This window comes from Puma concolor, chromosome C2 (assembly GCF_028749965.1).
Source record: "Puma concolor isolate L17-30 chromosome C2, mPumCon1.1.hap2, whole genome shotgun sequence".
Classification (NCBI taxonomy): Eukaryota; Metazoa; Chordata; class Mammalia; order Carnivora; family Felidae; genus Puma; species Puma concolor.
The window spans coordinates 18922742-18945607 of record NC_141675.1 but is presented as its reverse complement, the minus strand read 5'-3'; the positions used below and the strand labels follow the sequence as shown (position 1 = coordinate 18945607).

The following is a 22866-nucleotide window of genomic DNA, read 5'->3' as shown; positions in this document are numbered from 1 at the left end:
CACTCTACCATTTGTTACAATTCACTTTTATCTACTCCAAGGAGTGATTCCCTTTCTTCATTTGCTACATAATTGCTTGGATAAGCCTTCTTTTCTTTAGTTGCTTTTGTTTTCTTTCGTTGTTTTGTTTTGTTTTGTTTTGTTGGTGATGTTCTTTTACTAGATATGTCTAAATCCGTGAATTGATTGTAATGGTAGGATTTTATGAGAATTAAACGTTAAAGCCAGGAGATAGTACCTTCCCTGGAAGAAACGAGACCCAGCCTTAGCCCTCATGAAACTTACAGACCAGTGGTGGGGACAGACATACCAGTAACGGCACCAAAGGTAACAATCCAGTGGGAACATTGGAGAACGAGCTCTTGAAGGATGGCAGAGTTCCCCCCCAGTGAAAAGAAGCTGTATTTCTGACAAAACGAATAGCACACACAGAAGACTGCACGTGTGTGACCTTTTCAGGGCAGTGTGGTCCATGGAGGACCAGGATAGGCAGATGTGCCACCTTAAAGGATTTATCCTGCAAGCAATAAACAGGTGAACATATTTGCGTGCTGGACAGATCACCCTTGAAGCAATATGGTGCGTGGTGGTGGAAAGAAGAGACCAAAGAGAAATACTGTCGTGAAGGAGACTGTTGTAATAATTTCATCCAGTAATGATGAATGCCTGAACTAAAGTAGTGACAAGGAGAATGAAGAGATAAGAGAAATCGAGGAGTTAGTGTCTACTCATACATTTCTCTCATGTCAGTTCTTTACATTTCTTGCAGGATGCATTAATATCCCTGTGTATTTTTTCTGAAGATGTAAGCTTTTGTGCACAATCATTGCTATGAAGCTGAGAGTATATGAAGTCAGTAACTGCAGATCAGTATGTCATGACACAGCAAGAATTTTTGATGTAGACATATTTGAAGTTTACTCTCTTCTTCTTGGTGAGCAATTCAGGAAAATAAAAGAGAAAAAAAGATAATCATCAAACCCTTGTTACCCCAATCCTTCAGAATTCAGTTTGTGCCTACCTCTTCTCTGATACTTCCTGGGATTTTTCCCAGCCAGACATCGTCTGTTCTATCTGAACCCTAGAGCCCTGTGTCCTCTCATAGGACATTTATTTCTTCATAGTTCTCTCTATGATCCTTTTCTCTCTCTGGTAGATGGTCGGGCATGTGAGGGTCAGGACCTGACTTCTGCATCTGGGCTTCCTCTCCCACCCATTAGCCTTATGCTTCTCAATTCTACCCAGTGCTTTGAAGGTAGTACAGAGTCAATGAATATTTGTTGAATAAATAAAAATTTATCCTTTGTGTTCTTTGTTCTAAATCAAACTTTTTTTTTTATAATTTGCAGCAAACATTCCTCAGAATGTTCCTCAGACCAGTATTTATACTTTTGTATCTTCCCTAGAACCTAATGTAGACTGTTTAGACTTTAGGCATCAATAAATACCTTCTTGGTTTATTATTTTAGATTTGATTATTTTGAAATTTTTGACGGTAAGGACAAAGAAGAAAGAAATAAAATTCATGGCATATTCACTGATGCATCTTCTCAGAAAAAGATTCTCACCTACTAGGTTGTATTTACTTGTATAAATGCTCGCTCAGGTGAGTTGAGTTATATTTGAGCAAGTTTGGCGGACCTGCAAGGGGGACTGGTAACTATCCAAAATAGTTGACTCTAATCACTATTAAAAAAAAACACACCATCTAGTCATGTCAGGCATACTCCTGAGATTAAATATCCTAAAATATCCAAATCAAATTAAAATTTAAATACAAATCAAGTACAAAATCAGTAAATACATTCAGAGAAAACTTCTCTTCTTCCCCACTTACTCCTGCTCCTGTTTGGTGGTTGAGGAGAAACAAGCATTTGATAGTTGAAGGCTTTTTATAGAGAATTACTGTTTATTTATCCACTCAATAAATATATATCCACGCCCCATTTAGATGTGTGGCAGTACTGGATATCATGGCTATTGCAAACAATCTCCCACATGCCTCACCCTCAGACACCCTTCAGTCTAGGTAGGAAGAAAGAAATATACATACACATGCAAGGGTAGGCTTAAATGTAAGAGATTTAGAAAAAGGAGTGAGTACTATGATTGGAAATGGCAAGGAAATGCTTCATAAAAAAAACTATCCATGAAAGATGGATAGCATTTCCATAAGTAAAAGAAAATATCAAGTTATCAAGATGTAGGATGGCAGAACTTGAAGTGTGGAAAAAGCAAGCTCGTTCTACCAAGCATGTCCTAAGCATAGTTACCTATTCCATATATGGAACTTGAATTTAGAGAAACATCACATCTAGAACAGGATACTTGGGTCTCATTTGAAACTTTTATAATAGGAAAAATCTCAGCATTAACAGTTAGTGAATATATTCCTTGTCGGTTTGAATTTTTTTATAAAAATTTGGAAAGAATAATGTAAAACTAAATGAGCTAGGAAGTATTTCCTCACAAAGGCACACACACGTACATACCCAACATTTTGGAATACTATTATCAGACAAACTGGGAATAGCAGGGGAAATTTTCCTAAAGGAAATACTGCTTAGCCCATAATAGATGATAAGTGTCAATAAGGAGAAAAGACAATGTAGGTTTATCAAGGTATAGAATACCAGTGTTTTGAAGTATGGAAAGTGCAAGCTTTCCCTCTTCATCAGAAACGAACACCATCTCTTGCTGGGAATTGTCTGGCCAACACCTTATACTCACTGTAAAACACACGTGCGTATACACACACACAGACTCGCACATGTAGAAAGACACGTTTGCAATTGTAGGATATTCTTGTTAATGAGAGATAAGAATGTTAAATTAAAAAGAAGTAACCAGATTAATTTTTCTCAAAAGTATACTTCTTTGTATCATTCTACTCCCCAAAAAAGATGCTGATGTTGGCATGCGTGCTTTGAAACCTGAAATGTAGATGGGCGTTCAGAGACCTTTGTATCCTGTCAATGCCAACACATTGCTACACCACCACATCTCAAGACCCAAGATTTAAGAGCAACTTTTCTTTTCCTCAAGCGACTGTGTGAAGCAACAAGTGCAGGCAAAAGTGTTAGAGTACATCATTTATTTGTGAATATTATATATACTATATTCTTATATATATTATATTCTTACATTTTAGAATATAATATATATTTTAATATTTATATGTGTGATAAATAGTGTGTGTATATGTGTGCATATATATAAATAAATATAAATCAGGGCAAAAGCATTAAGTCTGCTCTTAAAAATATTCCAAAACATCTTCTTAAAACAGTACGTAAAACTTCGTTTGTGAGATTAGTTAAGTCCAAGTGCGTTATCACCATGGACCAAATCCGTGAGGCAAATTGTTGAAGGGGAGCTCCATTTCAATCTTCCTCAGTTACTATTAGAGGGAAGAAAAGCTTAATAACTATAGCAACAGTATGTTATATCAGCAGTATCTGTAAGCAATAGTATATTTGTTCCTCCACTAAGCTAGGTATAAAGTAAGCAAATGTGGGGGCGCCTGGGTGGCGCAGTCGGTTAAGCGTCTGACTTCAGCCAGGTCACGATCTCGCGGTCCGTGAGTTTGAGCCCCGCGTCGGGCTCTGGGCTGATGGCTCAGAGCCTGGAGCCTGTTTCCGATTCTGTGTCTCCCTCTCTCTCTGCCCCTCGCCCGTTCATGCTCTGTCTCTCTCTGTCCCAAAAATAAATAAACGTTGAAAAAAAAAATTAAAAAAAAAAAGTAAGCAAATGTGTATTTTTTTTTTTAACGTTTATTTATTTTTGAGACAGAGAGAGACAGAGCATGAACAGGGGAGGGGCAGAGAGAGAGGGAGACACAGAATCTGAAACAGGCTCCAGGCTCTGAGCTGTCAGCACAGAGCCCAACATGGGGCTCGAACTCACGGACCATGAGATCATGACCTGAGCCGACGTCGGATGCTTAACCGACCAAGCCACCCAGGCGCCCCAGCAAATGTGTATTTTTAACAATCAACAGTGTTCAATAAAATGCTATTCCTCCACTATAATATCAAACTGAAGAATTAAAAATTTTTCACAGGGGTAGGGGGGTGGGGCCTGGGTGGCTCAGTCAGTTGAGTGTCCGACTTCAGATCATGTCAAGATCTCACAGTGTGTGAGACATAGAGCCTATTTCGGGTCCTCTGTCCCCCTCTCTGCACCTCCCCCACTTGCTGTCTTTCTCTCAAAAATAAACATTTAGAAAAAAAATTCCTTTGATTGTGAAAATGTACTAATAATTAGAAATTTGGATAAAATGTTCAGTTTATTCATATATCTTCTATTCTTAACATCTTTCATGAATTTTTATGCTCCGTGAAGAATAGTTACTCCCAACCAGACCAAAAATATTCCATAATGTGACCATAAAGTAGTGATACAGATTTTAAGTACATACCTGAGAAATGAATGTTACTAATTTTTATAGTTTTATGACATCCAAGGTCAAACCATCTATATGTTAAGAGTTTTGGGGCCTCTGAATACATATGTCTTTGAACACCTTAGAACTGGTCAATGCAATGGTCAGTATAACGACTTACATTAGTTCCTACCTCAAACAAGAGGTTGATGTCTTTTTCCTTTGTATGTCACGAAATAATTCTGACCAAAAAAAAGGACAAAAGTAATGAAAAACTGACTAGGTTAGACCTTTGAAGAAAAGTGTATTATTCTAATATTGTCAGGATAAAAATAGGTGAATATTCTTATGAGGGGAAAAAGGCAGTTTGTTAGTCATTTTTACCCAGATATCTCCAATTTTTAAATTCTCCATTCTGTTTATTTGAAGTGTACAATGTAGTACCGTATGTCCTACTTCTGGAATGTCTATCAGTTCTGTTTTCTACTTTGTTGGGGTTTTTTTATTTTTATTTATTTTTTTAATGTTTATTTACTTTTGAGAGAGAGGCAGAGCGTGAGCAGGGAAGGGGCAGAGAGAGAGGGAGACACAGAATCTGAAGCAGGCTCCAGGCTCCGAGCTGTCAGCACAGTGCCCAATGTGGGGCTCGAATCATGAACCATGAGATCATGACCTGAGTCAAAGTTGGACGCTCAACCAACTGAGCCACCCAGACACCCCTCTGTTTTCTACTTTGAAGGATCTATGAAATATTCTTAATCCCAACTCTGCAATTCAGTATTTGAGATTCATAATCTCTACTGACAAAAATATTAATTACAAGACTTTGGAAGTTGCCCCACAGCAAAATTTGAATAACAAAAAAACACATATCCCTTTATAAACTTTATACATAGTTCAGTTATTCTCCCCTACCGCCCCCCCCCACAATGTCACTGTAAACCTGTTAGAACATCAGAAGTTTTCAGTTGGTTGTCATTTTTTTTTTAATTTTTTTTAACGTTTATTTATTTTTGAGACAGAGAGAGAGCATGAACAGGGGAGGGTCAGAGAAAGAGGGAGACACAGAATCCGAAACAGGCTCCAGGCTCTGAGCTGTCAGCACAGAGCCCGACGCAGGGCTCAAACCCACGGACCACGAGATCATGACCTGAGCCAAAGTCGGACTCTTAACCGACTGAGCCACCCAGGCGCCCCTTTTTTAAATTTTTTTAATGTTTATTTATTTTTGAGAGAGAGAGAGAGAGAGAGAGAGACAGAGTGTGAGCACAGGAGGGACAGAGAGAGTGGGAGACACAGAACCTGAAACAGGCTCCAGGCTCCAAACTGTCGGCACAGAGCCCAATGTGGGGGCTCCAGCTCATGAACTGTGAGGTCATGACCTGAGCCAAAGTCGAACACTTAACCGACTGAGCCACCCAGGCACCCCGGTTGTCATTTTTAATTATGGTATGTATGACCTCTTTTCAAATGTAAATATTCTATATTTTTCCAGTTCATCTGTTTACTGAACAAATACGTTGACATCCTACTCTCCCCTATAGCGGATAAAAATCAGTATCAGATAAAATCCTTGTTCTTAAGAACTCTGTATAAATTTGTTCCCTTTATAAATAAATATTCATTGCCAGCTTGTCAACAAAAATTCATTTCTAAAATCTTTATTGAGCTATATTTACAGCTATCAGTTTTGTAAAATGAAGTTGGCACTATTTATTTAAACAGAGTCATGTATGGTGCCATCGTTTGCTTTTAAAAGGTAGTATTTGTTGTTATACCACAGCAATCAATTTTCTACCGCACAAAATTGAATGTTACAGATTATAGGGAAAAGTAAAAAGCAGCTCAGAGTTTTTACGATGCTACTTCAGATGGTTTTTTTTTTAGGGTTAAGAGATTCACGCAGCAGGAATAGATCATTGGGAATGGGAGTGTATTTTTTCCACACAATTTTGAATCATACCTATTTGACATTTCTTTCTCCTTGTTTCTATCAGATGCATTTTCACAAAGCCTTAGGGAAAACTAGCCTCTGAGTATTTTTAGGGTAGTAGTCCTACAGAGAATACTGGAAGGAAAAAGGTAAGCCCAGAACAATAGGCTTCAGAAGCTCTGAGATGTGAATGACGCAAGATAACCTAGAAGGTGGAAATAGAGACTAAAGAAATAATGTTCAAAATCACAGAATGGTAGCAGAGATTAGATTGTAGACAAGTGAAGAATGGGAGAGGAAAAGAAGGAAAGAAATTCCCTGGGATAATAGAAAAAGGAAATTTTAAAAGGAAAACAAACCCATGTTGTTATCATGAGATAAAAATAAAATTTTAAAAATCCCTTTTAATATCAAATACTCCTTCAGCAAAACTAACTAGTAATTCTTGAATACTTTACTGGACGAGAAAAAGATACATTAGCAGTAGTTCTTGGCATGAGGTAAAAGTCTTTGTACCTCTTTTTTGTGATGAGGAGGGAAATAAATATCCTTCCATATAAGGATACCTCAATCCAAAGAATCACCCAAGGTAAGAGTGGTTACCTTGGACTATTCTATTATATATTTACCATTTACCTTTTCCAGGGGGTGAGGGCCACAGTCAGAAATGGTTCTTTAGCCATTTCTGGTTGTTCTTTGCCTGCAGCATTTGGTCCCTCCTTTCCTACACACCTGCTTCATATTGTGGTTTGAATTGCCCATCTTTTCTCCATTTCCCCTCTCTTTCTATTTTTGTTTGTTTCATCTCTATTCATTTATCTCTTGGTTTGATCAGCTCTTACATGTACCAAAAAAAAGCTTCCACTGTATTGATCATAGAAAAGCCATTTTGTGAATTTAGGAATACGTAGTGTCATCAATCATAAAAGATTCATTCCATGCTTGAGGGTTTAGTTTAAGAAGGAATGCTATATAACAACCGTGTTATAAATTCCTAAATACCCCTTTCATCACTGCACTCTCATGATCAAAAACTACAGAATAACAGACCAGCTCCTTTAGCATTCAGCACCCACTCCTTCATTCTCTCAGTCTGACCTCAGCCTTATTTTGCTTTTTAAGTAAACTACCTGGTTAGCTATCTGTCAATAGTATACAGTATCATGAGTATCAGATTAGTTCATCATATCTCTTCTCCACAGATGTTTAAAGATTCTTTACTAGGATAGCAGCACCTGGGTGGCTCAGTAGGTTGAGTGTCCGACTTTGGCTCAGGTCGTGATCTCACAGTTGGTGAGTTTCAGCCCTTCATAGGGCTTGCTGCTGTCAGCACAGAGCCTGCTTCAGATCCTTCTCTCTCTGCCCCTCCCCTGCTTGCACTCTCTCTCTCCCTCTCCGTCTCTCTCTCTCTGTCTCAAAATAAATATTTTTTTAAAAAGATTCTTCACTAGGATATTCTACATGCTGAGATTTTTTTAATTATTCAGAGATTAGATAAATCTTAAGTGACAATTTTCTTTTTTTTTTTTAATTTTTTTTTTCAACGTTTATTTATTTTTGGGACAGAGAGAGACAGAGCATGAACGGGGGAGGGGCAGAGAGAGAGGGAGACACAGAATCGGAAACAGGCTCCAGGCTCTGAGCCATCAGCCCAGAGCCCGACGCGGGGCTCGAACTCCCGGACCGCGAGATCGTGACCTGGCTGAAGTCGGACGCTTAACCGACTGCGCCACCCAGGCGCCCCAAGTGACGATTTTCAAGTCATATTAAAATATTACTTGTTTATTTTTTTTTTAAACTGACTTGATTTTTCTTGCCTTCAGTAATCTTAGCAATGACAGGTCATTTGGCATAAGAACGATAATAATAGTGAATATCATTAAACATTTTTTTCTCTTTGCTAAACTTTATATGAATTCTCATTTTACCAGACTCGATTTGAAAAAGCTACTAAATCCCTATATCGTTACCTTTTCTGTTGCCCCCAACTGTTGAAACCTAGAAATCATATAAATTTCTTTATTCTCTTCCCGTTTGCTTTCCTGTAGTTTTCAAAAAACTCTGTGGGGCTGTGGGTTGTTTCCCTGTGTGTGTTGGTTTGTTTTTGTTTCCTTCCTCATAACATTTTTTATGTATTTATTTTGAGAGAGAGAGAGAGAGAGAGTGTGTGTGTGTGTGTGTGTGTGCGCGCACGAGCTGGGGGAGGGACAGAGAGACGTAGAGAGAGAATCCCAAGTAGCTTTGCACCGTCAACGAAGAGCGCCACACAGGGCTTGATTTCACGAACTGTGAGATCATGATATGAGCTGAAACAGAGAGTCGAAGGCTTAACTGACTGAACCACCCAGGCACCCCTATATAACTTCTCTATTTGCTATTGAAATTGCTTCAACTATCCACATTTGAATTCCTCTGAACTTGTGTGTCGGTTTCTTTATCCATAAATGAGAATAATAACCATATCTACCTCACGGGGTGATTGTGAAGATTAAGTTATGTAGTAAGCAGATCACTTAGAGCAGTGCTCAGCACGTAAACATTGCATAATCGTCCACAGTTCTTAATTTTTATTATTTTTTTGGTTACACTTCTGTGTTATACATGCTGTATTTTCTTATTTCATGGTATAAACATAGAGAAACCAGTACCTTTCCCTCTCTGGTATACATGCAAAGTTTAGAAACTTTTGTGGTATTTGTGAACACTACCACATTCAAAGAATGTCTCTTTTGTGTGTAATATAGCACTCACTGAGAGAGTGGGCATTAAGCCAACTCTGTAATTGCTGTTAATTTACTGTATCATTAACAGAATTAGTCATTGTTTCATTTTACTGTGTGTTAAAATATAGTTTACTTCAACACTGTTGCCTGTATGAAAAATCAAATTGTCATTTCCAGCTAGTTATGATGAATACTTTGTATTGTGTGGTATGTATATTGAATTATTAATCTCTTAAATAAATAACTGCCACTTCGTATGTCTACAGACATAAAATGTATTACTTCTTTCCCAAAGGATAAAGGAAGCCTGTATATTATTTCCATTTTACATTTAGGAAACCTGTAAATATGCTACATTCTATATAATCGCTTTGGGTAGTGTGAGACCTATAAAAAATGTAAACAAGATAAAAAGGAGGGCATTCTCCTTATGTTTATGTTTATGTCACTGCCTCTAATTTAATAGAAAGTGTCATATGGTTGGCCATTTATTATCCATTAATCCATTAAGTATCTCAGCTGTTGTGCTTCGTAATTAATTGTCGTTATGTATGAGACACTTTTGCAGTTATAAAGCAGAAATGAATCATCTTGTCTTAGAAATGTGGGTTCATTGGACATCTGTTAAATTATGTTTTCTCCATGCAATACTAATTAATAAGTAAGTGTTGTTGGATCAACATAGCCCCACATAATAGTTTTAAGTTCACTGTTCAAGAGCAGCTGTTCTAGTATCTGATGGGGGTGGGGGTTGGAGGGTGATGCGTCTGGTGGAAATATTAAACTCACAGAGCTTTGGGTTTTGGTTTTGATGGACCCTCAGGCATTGATTGATCCCCCATTGTGTGTATGCTCAATGAATGAAGATAATGGGAATTGCTTAAGTGATATTTTGTGTACATGGTAAAGTTTAGATACCAGATCATTTCTTCCTCAATTGTTGGGGGTTCAGCAGTATTTTAATCCATATGTGATTATGTTACTGGAGAAATTGTCCAAGCCCTGAAAACCCATTTGTAGAAAAGTCATACAGCCAGCTTTAAGAAAAAAAAACTTAATTGTTTTAAAGTACCATGTTGCTTTTTTAAATAGCCTTTAAGGGGCACCTGTGTGGCTCAGTTGGTTAAGCGTCTGACTTTTGGTTTCAGCTCAGGTCATGATCCTCACAGTTTGTGAGTTCGAGCCCCACATCGGGCTCTGTGTTGACAGTGTGGAACCTGCTTGGGGTTCTCTCTCTCTCCCTCTCTCTCTGCCCTTCCCTGACTCGCTCTGTCTCCCTCTCTCAAAAATAAATTTAAAAAGTAAATAAATAGCCTTTGAGAGACTGTTAAAATACAAGCCTTCAGATGGTAAAATTGTACTCCTAGGAATGTGCCATTCCTCGAAGCTTTGTTAAATTTGTTTATTTTGTTTTCTTTCTTTTTTAACTGACTGGGGAAGAAAACCTGTATATGCATGCCAAACAAGCATTGGTTGATCTGGTTTCAAGCTACTGTGTCTTTAATAGTATTTTGTTCAAAATAAAGTAATTGAGACATCATCTATAAGAGATTTTTATAAAGATTTAAGTATAAATCAGCTCTTCCTAAGGGATGAGTCTATAGGGCCTTATATTTTGGCATATATGATACAATCTGTTCTCAAACTAGTGTTGTCCTTGAGGCCCCTGAAGAAGCAAATGCAGAACATTCTACAGTCCAAGGCCCACAGAACTTCTACAGGAAAATAATGTGCACTGAGGATGAGCTCATACTCAGATTAAAATCCACTCTATGATACGATGCTACCCTAAAGGAGAATCAGCTGAAGTACCATTTCTAAAACTGGAGGCAGTAGAACAAGTCAAAAAAGAGATGAGATAGTCATCTAAAGAGAAAAAGAATAGAAAATATAATGAGAGAACAAGTCACTAATAAAAAAGAGCACACAAATTTGAAAAAAACTAAATTGAACCTCATTCAATATAGATACGTTCCTGAAACATTCTATATAAATTGAATTTTTATAAGTTAGATAAGAAGGAATCTAATTATTGGTTCCTAATCAAGTCATGCCAAGTATCTTCCCCTTGCAGGGCTTGGGTGTAATCAGGTGCTGCATGGTCAGAAAGGGCCCTGGGGATTGAGTGTGATGCTCCCATCTTCTAAGAGATTTACTTCTCACGAGAGGGGACATTTTCTAGTTGTGTGCTTTTCTACATCTGTACTTACAAGGAACTGAGAAAGACTTAAAATTTAAATACCTCTACTGTAAATATCTTTCATTCTTCATCATTTAAATAGTATTTGAAATCTTAAAAAAAAAAAAAAAAAAGAGCTCTAGCCTGCAGTCAAATGTAGCATGCTACCCAGCCTCATTCACAGCAGGGTGAGTGTCATCTTTCCACTTGATGGTTTCTAAGTAACGTTTAATTTTAATTCCTTCACTGTCACTTACGATAGGAGAAACATATTTCCAGGGTTGTTGTTTTTTAATTTGGGAAGGGGTTTTGTTGTGTTCTACTAATGTGTATTTCTTAGAGTTTCTTTAAGATTTGTGATTCCCCTCACTTATAATGAGTTTTTCCAGTTTTTATTTTGTCTTAGGATGTGTTAATTGTTGGTGCAGTGCTCTTAAGTCCATTTTAAGAGCACTTGAAATTTCAGAAAGTATGGTAGTACTGACATTTTTAAAATGTGTATTAACAACCTATTCATATAAACTAGTTTCATAGTGAGCTTAGAGCCAAGATCCATTTGAATGATGTTAACCCTGCTATTTTTGGACTTTTGTTACATGATTCACTGATTTATGGCACAGGAGCTCCAAATATTTCCTCTCTGGGTCTCCATGGAAAAGTATTTTTAAGAGGAATGTATTTCTCACTGATCTCATACTTCCTCAGTAAAATCACCGTGTCATGTATCTCCTGATGAGAAGTTTTTTGAAAAATGTAAGCTATGTGAAAAATAGAGGTTATTACTGAAATATTATTTTAAATGATCATTTTTAATATCATTTATCAGCTTTCCAGCCTGGAGGTATTTCTTTACTTTAAAACATTTTCCTAAATTATGTCTTGAATCAATTTGGCAGAAATAATCTATTAAAATATTTTCTTCTTTGTCTATACTCATGCCCTACGTGATTTCTCTCCCTTTACAAAAATACTTTCTGTCTCTGTGTGAAATGTTGTCCATACTCTAGAGCAAGGGAGTGGTATAAAGAAAACACATCTAAAACTCCGGCGATAGGGCAATTATTATGTGAACACATGCATTCTGAAATTGCCCTGTAAAGCCGGGAGACATGAAGAGGGGAAAGGAGACTGGCACTGCTTGAATCCGTGCTGAGTGCCAAGTGTGGTGTTAGAACTTCTCGGGTGCTTCAGTCTTCACAGCCACAGTGGGTATAGCTAGTATTTTTCCCATTTTAAGATGAGGAAACTGAATCTCAAACAGGCTAGTTTGATTCATCCAAAGTCAGAATTCCAGCTCAAGTCCAGCTAGCTCCCAAAACCACATATTCATTTCATAATATAACTCTTGGATCTTGGAACTAGAGTGGGCCTTAGAAATAATCTAATTTAAGTCTCATTTTGTCAGGATATAGGGGCTCAAAGTAGCAAAGTAACTTCCCATAGATCATTCACTACTTAGTAGCATTGTTTTATGCTGTAGTCAACATAAAAAATTGTGTTAATTCTTTCTAAAATTACTTTTTAAGGAGTGATCCTGTGAAGTATAGAAATAGCGCAGCTGCATTTAGCTTTTAAGATAAAGTAATAATGCAACTGAGAAATATACTTACATGTATTGTTTCCTGTTGCTGTTATAACAGGTTAACGCAAATTTGGTGGCTTAAAACAATGTGAATTTCCTGTCCTTCAGTTCTGGATGTCAGCAAACTAAAACCAAGGTGTCAGCAGAGTTGCGTTCCTTTTTGAGGCTTTAAGGGGAAATTTATTTCATTGCCTTTTCTGTCTTCTTGAGGCCGACTACGTTCCTTGGATCATGGCCCCATCACTCTGACTCCTTGACATCCCCTACTGATCTTCCTGCTTCCCTCTTGTAAAGCCCCTGTGATTATATCCAGCCCACCCATATAATCACCCCATCTCAAGAGCCTTAACTTAATCACACCTGCAAAGTCCCTTTTACCATATAAGAACATATTCACAGGTTCCAGGGATTGAGATGTGGACATCTTTAGAGGAATAGGCCAGTATCCTGTCCACCACACACATACACACCTACCTGCCTCTGTGTGCATTTAGATATCACACATAAATTAAAACACTTCTTGAAGCACCTGGGTGGCTCAGTGGGTTGAGTGTCCAACTCTTGGTTTCGGCTCGGGTCATGATGTCACGGTTCATGGGTTCAAGCTCTGCATCAGGCTCTGTGCTGACATTGCGGAAACTGCTTGGGATTCTCTCTTTCCTTCTCTCTCTGCTCCTCCCACGCTCTCTCTCTCTCTCTCAAAATAAGTAAATAAACTTAAAAAAAATCAAAACGCTCTTGTCCAGAGTCATCTTGGAATTAGACATTCTGGACAAATAAGTTTTCGGTTATCACTATAACCAAATCGTTCTAAAATTTTCCTTAATATATGGAAAATGTTCTAAAATGTACTATCTTCCCAGCCTTTGAAAACAGTATTCTCAATATAATTTTACCTCTCCTTGATGAATGATAGCTATCATTATAAACATCAGTATTGAACTGTGCTTCCAAAACAGCAATAAATGCAAATGCAGGTGTAGGTTATGTGATACACAGAACTCATTGAGAATTAAGCCCTGCAGTAGAGCTGGAAATTCCTTCATGGTCATTTTTTTATCATCTGTTTTTTTTTTTTTTTTTTTTTGTCAGAAGGGTGAAGTGAAGGATGTACTGTTGTCCAGCCCCCTGCACAAGATAACATGATGGGCTTTCTGTAAAATTGAGTCAGTTACGAGCAGCCTTCTGTAGGATGAGGGTGGGAGATGAGCGCTTTCTTAGCCTCTAAAAATCGTCTAACGTGCACATCCCTTGATATTTGTCAATATTCAAAATACCATTTTTTATGTCTGCATCACTAATGTCTAAAAGGCTGCAGACAATTCTTTATCAGTTTGCATGCGTTCTTGTCTCTCATTTCCCCTGTTTTGTTGATAGGGTCTGGAAGACAAGGCTGCCTGTTTCAAGAACTGTCATTAGCAAGGTTTTGCCTCGATAATGGAACACTTTTGCTGATCTGACCAGGCCACATATTTTTAAATTTTCTTTATTATTTAAATAGGCAATAACAACAATAAAAATGTTTATGTTGGAGTACCTGGCACGTATTGAGTACTTACTAAATATTTATTATTTTTTATTATTGGTTTAACCTATATGAAATCTTTTCTGAACTAATATTTTAATCTATAGGACAATTTAGTAAAGTAACATTTGGGTACAAAAATATTAAAAATACATCCTGCTTTCTCAGGTTATTCTCCACAGTTTTCCAGTTTTCAGTCTACTGTAAGTTATGGTTCTAAAATCTTCTTGTATCTAAAGAACAATAAGATATTACAACCCCTCAGAAAGATACTTGTCTCTTTGAGCACTAGCCAGTGATTTGTTAGCATTTGTTCAGCAAACAATGGACTCTTTTCTATGTGCCAAGCACTGCACTGGACATCAGTTGAAAGAAGAGACTTTCATGGGTAATTCCTGGTTTGATAAGGAGGTCCAGGAGGTCCTGTGGCAAGTGTGGTAGCAGAAGTAGGAGTGTGATAAGGGAACCCTGAAGAAGTTATTGTTTACTTTACAATAGGTAAATATGTAACACTTCTTAAAACTCTGGGATCATCAGTTTTTTTATCCAATTCAAATAGTGGTATTTGTGAAAAATAAACTCAAAATAGAATAAAAACACAAATGTGAGACCTGAAACTGTAAAACTCGTAGATAAAGAACCAAATGTGAGACCCCAAACCATAAAACTCCTAGAAGAGAACACAGCGGTAATTCCGTTGACATTGGCTGCAGCAACATTTTTCTAGATACGTCTCCTAAGGCAAGGGAAAATAAACTGTTGGGACTACACCAAAATAAAAAGCTTTTGCACAATAAAGGAAACCATCAACCAACAAAAAGGCAGCCTACTGAATAGGAGAAGATATTTGCAAATGATATATCTCATAAAGGGTTAATATCCAAAATGTATAAAGAATGTATATAACTCAACAGCAAAACACACCAGAGAACACAGTCTGATTAAAATATGGGCAGAGGACCTGAGTAGACACGTTTCCTAAAGAAGCATACAGGTGGCAAGATGCTCAGCATCACTAATCATCAGCCACTGTGGAAAACAGTATGGAAGTTCCTCCAAAAATTAAAAATAGAAATACTTATGATTTAATAATAACTACTGGGTATTAACCCAAAGAAAATGAAAGCACTAATTTGAAAAAATACATGCAACCCAAGTGTCCATTAATAGATGAATGGATAAAGAAGATGCGATGTATATATACATACACACACACACACACACACACACACACACACACACACACACAGATACACACAATAGAATATTAACCATAAAAAAGGATACAATCTTGCATTTGCAGCAACATGGATGGACCTGGAGGCTATTATGCTTAGTGAAGGAAGTCAGACCGAGAAAGACAAATATCATATGATTTCACTTACATGCACAATCTAAAAAAATAAATGAATAAACAAAAGGCAGAATCAGACCTATAAATACAGAGAATAGACTGATTGATGGTTAACAGAGGAAAGGGGTTGGGGGACAGGCAAAATGGGTGAAGGGGAGTGGGAGATCCAGGCTTCCAGCTGTGGAGTGAATAAGTCACCAGAATAAAAGGCACAGCGTAGGGAATGTCATCAATGATACTGAAATAGCGTTGTATGGTGACAGTTGTAACAGCACTGTGTGGTAGCTACACTTGTGAGCAGAGCATAATGTATAGATGTGTTGAATCACTGTGTTGTACACCTGAAAGAAATGTGACATCGTCAACTATACACACACAAAAAATATTTTAAGGTGCTATTTGTGGGAGCCTGCAGCATTAGCACATGTAGGAACGATCAGCCTACCTGTTTGATTCAGTGTGGTTTCTTTATGAATATCTGTTGGGACAAAAGCTAACAAACATCACTAAAGTAGATCCTTTAATCAGTATTACAAAATATTGAAATGTAAAGCATTCTCTGTCCAAAAAATCTGCAAGATTCTTTGCAAACTCATGCTTTATTTTTCTTCCAACCGTACTTCACTTTTACTATCTCCACTTAAAACAGAGTCAACAGTAAAAACAACCTAATTAGAAAACAGGCAAAAAACCTGAAGATCCTCTCTCAAAAAAGAGGGTAGCCAGATAGCAAAAAAAAAAAAAAAGCACGTGAAAAAGTGCTCAACATCATTAGCAATTAGGGAAATGCAAATTAAAACCACAATGGTACCACTTCACCTAATCAGAATGACTGAAATAAAGCATCTTACACTAAATGCTGGCCAGGATGCTGAGAAACTGCTGGTAAGAATGTAAGATGGTTCAACTGCCCTGGAAAAAAGTATGGCAGTTTCTTATAAAACTAAATATGAGCTTATCATATAACCCAACGATCACACTCTTGGGCATCTTATCTCAGAGAAATGAAAACTTCCATTCACACAAATACACACATGTTCATGACAGCTTTGCTTGTGATAGCTGAAAACTGGAAACAATCCATTTGTCCTTCAGTAGATAAATGGCTCAACAAACTGGCACATCCATACCATGGAATACTACCCTGCAATATGAAGGAACAAACTATTGATACACACAACAACTTAGATGGATCTCATGGGAAATGTGCGAGTAAAAAGAGCCAATTTCAAAAAGTTACATCCTATATGATATCACTTATATGACATTCTTGAATGACAAAATCACAGAGATGAGGAACAGAGTAGTGGCTGTCAAGAGTTAAGGAAGGAAAGCGTTTGGAAAGTGACCTTTAAATGGTAGCACAAAGAGTGTTTGTGAAGGAACTGTTCTGTATCTTGGCTGTGATGGTGGTCATACAGATCTACATGTGATAAAATTGCATAAAAACACGTGTACATGAGTGCATATAAAACTGATGATAAATGGAAAAGGTCAATGGACTGTATCAGTGTGAGTTTCCTGTGATGTGATATTACAGTTATGCAGGATGTTACCATTGGGGAAAAGTGGATGAGGAACATAGTGCGATCCATTGGTATTGTTTTGTGTGGTTTTTTTTTTTTAATGTTTATTTACTTTTTGAGAGACAATCAGAGCATGAGCAGGGGAGGGGCACAGAGAGAGAGAGGGAGAGAGAGAGAGAGAGGGAGAGAGGGAGGGAGACACAGAATCCGAAGCAGGCTCCAGGCTCTGCCCTATCCACACAGAGCCTCAAACTCAGGACCATGAGATCATGATGTAAGCTGAAGTTGGACGCTTAACTGACTGAGCCACCCAGGGGCCCCAGTCAGTATTGTTTCTTACAACCTAGTGTGAATCTATAATAATCTCCAAATTAAAAGTTTAAAAAAGGGGCGCCTGGGTGGCGCAGTCGGTTAAGCGTCCGACTTCAGCCAGGTCACGATTTCGCGGTCCGTGAGTTCGAGCCCCGCGTCAGGCTCTGGGCTGATGGCTCAGAGCCTGGAGCCTGTTTCCGATTCTGTGTCTCCCTCTCTCTCTGCCCCTCCCCCGTTCATGCTCTGTCTCTCTCTGTCCCAAAAATAAATAAACGTTGAAAAAAAAATTTTTTTTTAAATAAAATTAAATAAATAAATAAATAAAAGTTTAAAAAAAAAAAAAACAGGCATTGAGGCTGACTAGGAGAGTGTGAGCTTTTAGGTCAACAAAGCTGTGTTTAAATTCTGGCTCCCCCACTTACAACTGTGCAACTACATGCCAGTCCTTTAACCCTTCTGGGCCTTCATTTATTGTTTTCCTCCAGTTTTATTGAGATATAATTAAATTTAGCACTGTATTTATTTTAGGTGCACAGCATAATGATTTGATATATGTATGTACTGCAAAATGATTACCACAATAAATTTAGTTAACATCCCTCACCTCACAGAATTACAGTTTCTTTATTTTAAAAGTGGCTACAATAATACTACTTACCTCTTTGTGTTATTTTGAGAATTAACTGGCTCGGAATAGCCAGTCAGTATCTGATAGGTTTTTAAAACATTGTATATAGGGGCGCCTGGGTGGCACAGTCGGTTAAGCGTCCGACTTCAGCCAGGTCACGATCTCGCGGTCCGTGAGTTCGAGCCCCGCGTCGGGCTCTGGGCTGATGGCTCAGAGCCTGGAGCCTGTTTCCGATTCTGTGTCTCCCTCTCTCTCTGCCCCTCCCCCGTTCATGCTCTGTCTCTCTCTGTCCCAAAAATAAATAAAAAATGTTGAAAAAAAATAAAAAAAATAAATAAAACATTGTATATAAAAGCCACTCATCATTTACATTGGATCATAAAAATAGTCTGTATTTTCATCTAGCACTTAAAGGGATACGCCTCTGCAGAATTTCATTATTATCAGGTATTCTCTATTTCATTCAATTCTGCTCATGTCTTTATTTCTTTCTACTTTTATGGGATTAACTCTGTTCTTTTTCCTTCCTTAAACACTTACTAAATGTCTTTCTTCCTTTCTAATTTGTGTATTTGAAACTATAGATTTCCCTTTGATAACTGTTTTAGCCAAATCACAAAGTTTGTATTGACAGTCCAACATTTCATTGTCATTTAGTTATAAATGTAACTTTTTCTTTTTTGATCCAAGAATTATTTGAAAAATGTGCTTTTCAGTTTCCCAAACATTTGATAGGGGATCTTTATGGTCTTAATAATTCTTTGAGATATGTTAAGCTTCCTTTGTGGCTTAGCATGTGATCAGTATTTATAAATGTTTCTTATATGCTTGGAAAAGAATATATAGTCTTTGTTGAGTGTGGAATTTTGATTTTGTTAAATTGGTTTTCATATTTTCAGCATCCTTACTACATTTTCTTTCATCTGCGTGACCTCAATTCCTGCAGCGAAATGTCCCTCTGATTGTAGATGTCTCATTTTTCTCCTTACGATTCTACAGTTTCACTTCTTATATTTTGGGGTGTCTTGTTAGGTACAGCAGATCCAGAATTGTTAACGTTTTTCTGATGAATTGTTCATTTTATCCTAATGCATTGATTATCTTTCTGCATTTTACCTTAAACATATATTTGATCTGATAGTAATATAGCCATTTAGGCTCTCTTTCGGTTGGTGTTTGCATAGTTTATGTGCTGAGGATTTAGAATTCTCAGGGGATACATTTTTCTCCCCACCAGAGCCCAGGCTTTCTCCAGCAAGTGTCTTTGCTGTGTCTCCCAGAAGGCATTATCTTTTCAAGTCCATCCACTCACTAAAAGACTAGCTGCCCAAGTGTTCTAATCTATGTAAGGGCTCTCAATCCCAACCTCTTGCCACATGCAGACCTTAGGTTTCACCTTTTTCCATGAGGGCATCAAAACCCAAGCCTCCATTTTAATCTAGACTGGGTACTGTCCTTCCCCCCCTCCCTCTTACCCAAGTCCTGCCCCTGGCAACGACACTGTCAGCTCATGTGCTTACTGTAATTTTTGGTTTTCAGTTCTGGCCTCTGGGGATTTCTGTGAAAATTCAGCTATGTATTTTTTTAAATGTTACTTACATTTTCTTCAGCACTGGTAGGTGTTTGGAATGTGTTTGTGTGGAAGGGATGTCAAGGTTATCTATAAGGTCCAGCATGTTACTAGGACAGTTCTTATTAGGAATACTGATCTAGCCTGAAAATGGTACTGTGTTGTCTAATAATTACAGAAGACTGGATCTGTCCTTTCTGAGTCTTGATACTATATGAATTAAGTAAATGCGATGTTTGAGCAGATGCTGGATACCCTGGGAGGTAGCAACACATACAGAAATCTGCCACGTAGTTTTTGGTTCAGAGCCATTTTTAATTTAGGGGACCAAAAGATTGGTCTTTAAAACACTAAGGGTTTTTTTTTTATATTTCAACTTATAAATTTGAGAACGTTTATAAACATGATATTAATGAATAACATTAAGATCTTATTGTTGCTTACATAAGACTTTTAGAAAACAGAGTTTTACCAGAGTTACAAAACTGATTTAGACTTAGCTTTTTTTTTTTTTTTATTTTTTTTTCAACGTTTATTTATTTTTGCGACAGAGAGAGACAGAGCATGAACGGGGGAGGGGCAGAGAGAGAGGGAGACACAGAATCGGAAACAGGCTCCAGGCTCTGAGCCATCAGCCCAGAGCCTGACGCGGGGCTCGAACTCGCGGACGGCAAGATCGTGACCTGGCTGAAGTCGGACGCTTAACCGACTGCGCCACCCAGGCGCCCCTAGACTTAGCTTTTTAATTAAGTTCTTGAAAAATGTTATAAACATGTTTCAAAATTATACCTAAACGACGCGCAGTGGTGATGTAGCTATTATAGGGAAGAGAGACTACACTAATATTACATTAAAATATAGAATTTAAGGAGAAAAAGGTTCATAAATTGTAACTAATACAGTTTTTTATAAACTAGGTATATTATTTACATGCATGCCTAATTTGTGTTTTTAAACCATGACAGAAAAGAATATTTATGTCCTTTTTATAGTATTCCCATGCTATTTTGAACTTTAAAATACACAAAATCCTGGGGCGCCTGGGTGGCGCAGTCGGTTAAGCGTCCGACTTCAACCAGGTCACGATCTCACGGTCCGTGAGTTCGAGCCCCGCGTCGGGCTCTGGGCTGATGGCTCAGAGCCTGGAGCCTGTTTCCGATTCTGTGTCTCCCTCTCTCTCTGCCCCTCCCCCGTTCATGCTCTGTCTCTCTCTGTCCCAAAAATAAATAAACGTTGAAAAAAAAAAATACACAAAATCCTTAAAACAACTGGACTCCAACAAGTTTCTTTTGAAATTTTTATTTTTGAAATTTATTTCTTCTTTGAAATGTTACTTTTATTTTAGAGAGAGAGAGCAGGCATGCATGAGTGGGGGAGAGGGACAGAGGGAGAGAGAGAATCTGAAGCAGGCTCCACACTCAGCACAGAGCCCAGCGTGAGGCTCGATCCCATGACCCTGGGATCATGACCTGAGCCGAAATCAAGAGTCCTATGCTCAATTGACTGAGCCACCCAGGCACCCCTTTGAAATGTTTTTAGAAGCCACAGCTAGTTTTTCTCTTACGAACATTCCTACACTTAATACCAAGAGCAAATTCAGTCCCCAGAACACTAGCTAATCGATAGGACTCTTCATCAAAAGCAAAAGGATATGATTTTGCTGTTGGGGGTTATTTAGTTCTCTGTGCCCAGAATAACAAGTTCTAAAATAATGATTTTGTTTCTTGATGCTTCTCAGGTGCCTAAGGAATAATTAAGTATATGGTTCTACCAGTGACCCTTGGATTATTTTGTCTAATAAAAAGTATGTCTATTTATAATAACATTACATTTTCTTCTAGGTTACTTTCCGGACAAGAATCTATCACTGTAATATTAACAGCCAGGGCGTCATCTGTCTGGACATCCTAAAGGACAACTGGAGTCCAGCCCTGACCATTTCTAAAGTTCTCCTCTCCATCTGCTCACTTCTTACCGATTGCAACCCTGGTAAGAGACTGAATCCAATATTGAATTCAAGTCTATTAAAGACTTCAATGTCAGACCTTAGGAAATTGTTTACTTTACTACCACCACCACCACTGTAACTACTGTTATTACTATTGATTTTAAATTTCCATAATATCTAACTGCTTTCTTTTTAAATTGGGTCTTCTCATTAGTCTTTTTGAGACCTATTATTTGCCGAGAAGGAAAAAGCACAATGTGATAAAAATTAATGAAAAATCATTTTGGATAGGGAAGTGCTTTTACAGAATGCATTACATTCTGCTGGCAAATAATAATAAAAATTCAAATTGAATAGCTTAATCTTTAATTAGATGCCTACCAGAAGATGTTAATTTGAGAAATGTGGGCTATTAAAATCTGATAACAACCAAGCAGCACCACGCAGACATGACCTTGTTGGCATTTTAATAACCATGCGTCCTTTCAAGCTAATAGAACAAAAAAGCTGAATGGTCCTCAACTAGGAAATACAACTTCCCAGGAAAACTAAAGAGAGTTTATGACGAAGCCTTTGTGGCTTGCTGGTGTGCTTAATGCTGAAAGTTTTTACTTTCAGTGTCGTCGCAGATGTATGATTATGTGTTTGTCCAACTCCTTTTAACTAACAGACAAACCCAACTGCCAAATTTTTACGTATCTGGGTTTATTTTGGAAACTACAAAAATCTAAAGTAGCTACAGAGCTTTCATTTATGTTTTTAATGAGAAATTCTTCTTTGAGTATTTAATTAGTAGTGTTAATATTTTACAAGATTCTATCTTCCACATTCAGGAATAAACTTTATTCACTAGATAATTGAAGTTTTAGACAAGAGAGAAATGACAAAGGGGAATCAGGGTCTCTCTTAAGCTCCTGTCTGGTTTATAAAACATGAAGAATTTACAATCTGTTCAATTTTTAAAACTTTTAAAAATAAGGATGTATAAAAATACTTCCACCAAAAGAAACATAAAATATAATTATGCAAGATCATTATAAAATACTTTTTAAATTATTTCATACTTTTACACCAGATAGCGAAGTTCATTAATGCTGCACTAATTTAAAACTGAATGACAAATACTGTGTTTTTTCTCCTTATTACTATTTCAATCCCATTTGTCTGTATGACTGTGTGTAACTTCATTTGGAGGTAATGTC

The 22866-nt window shown here is 37.5% G+C and overlaps 1 protein-coding gene and 1 long non-coding RNA gene across 6 annotated transcripts in view; one reads left to right on the top strand and one right to left on the bottom strand.

Moving 5' to 3' along the window:
• The window catches only part of UBE2E2 (ubiquitin conjugating enzyme E2 E2), a 386977-nt gene that overhangs the window by 316825 nt on the left and 47286 nt on the right, over positions 1 to 22866 (top strand). For all 5 annotated transcript variants that reach the window (XM_086676265.1, XM_086676261.1, XM_086676263.1 and 2 more), the window contains one exon: positions 21558 to 21705. In XM_086676265.1, the coding sequence (XP_086532391.1) occupies positions 21558 to 21705 (148 nt within the window). The remainder of the gene's footprint in view (positions 1 to 21557; positions 21706 to 22866) is intronic.
• The window catches only part of LOC147577125 (uncharacterized), an 83670-nt gene that overhangs the window by 45221 nt on the left and 15583 nt on the right, over positions 1 to 22866 (bottom strand). The gene's annotated exons all lie outside the window — the stretch shown is intronic.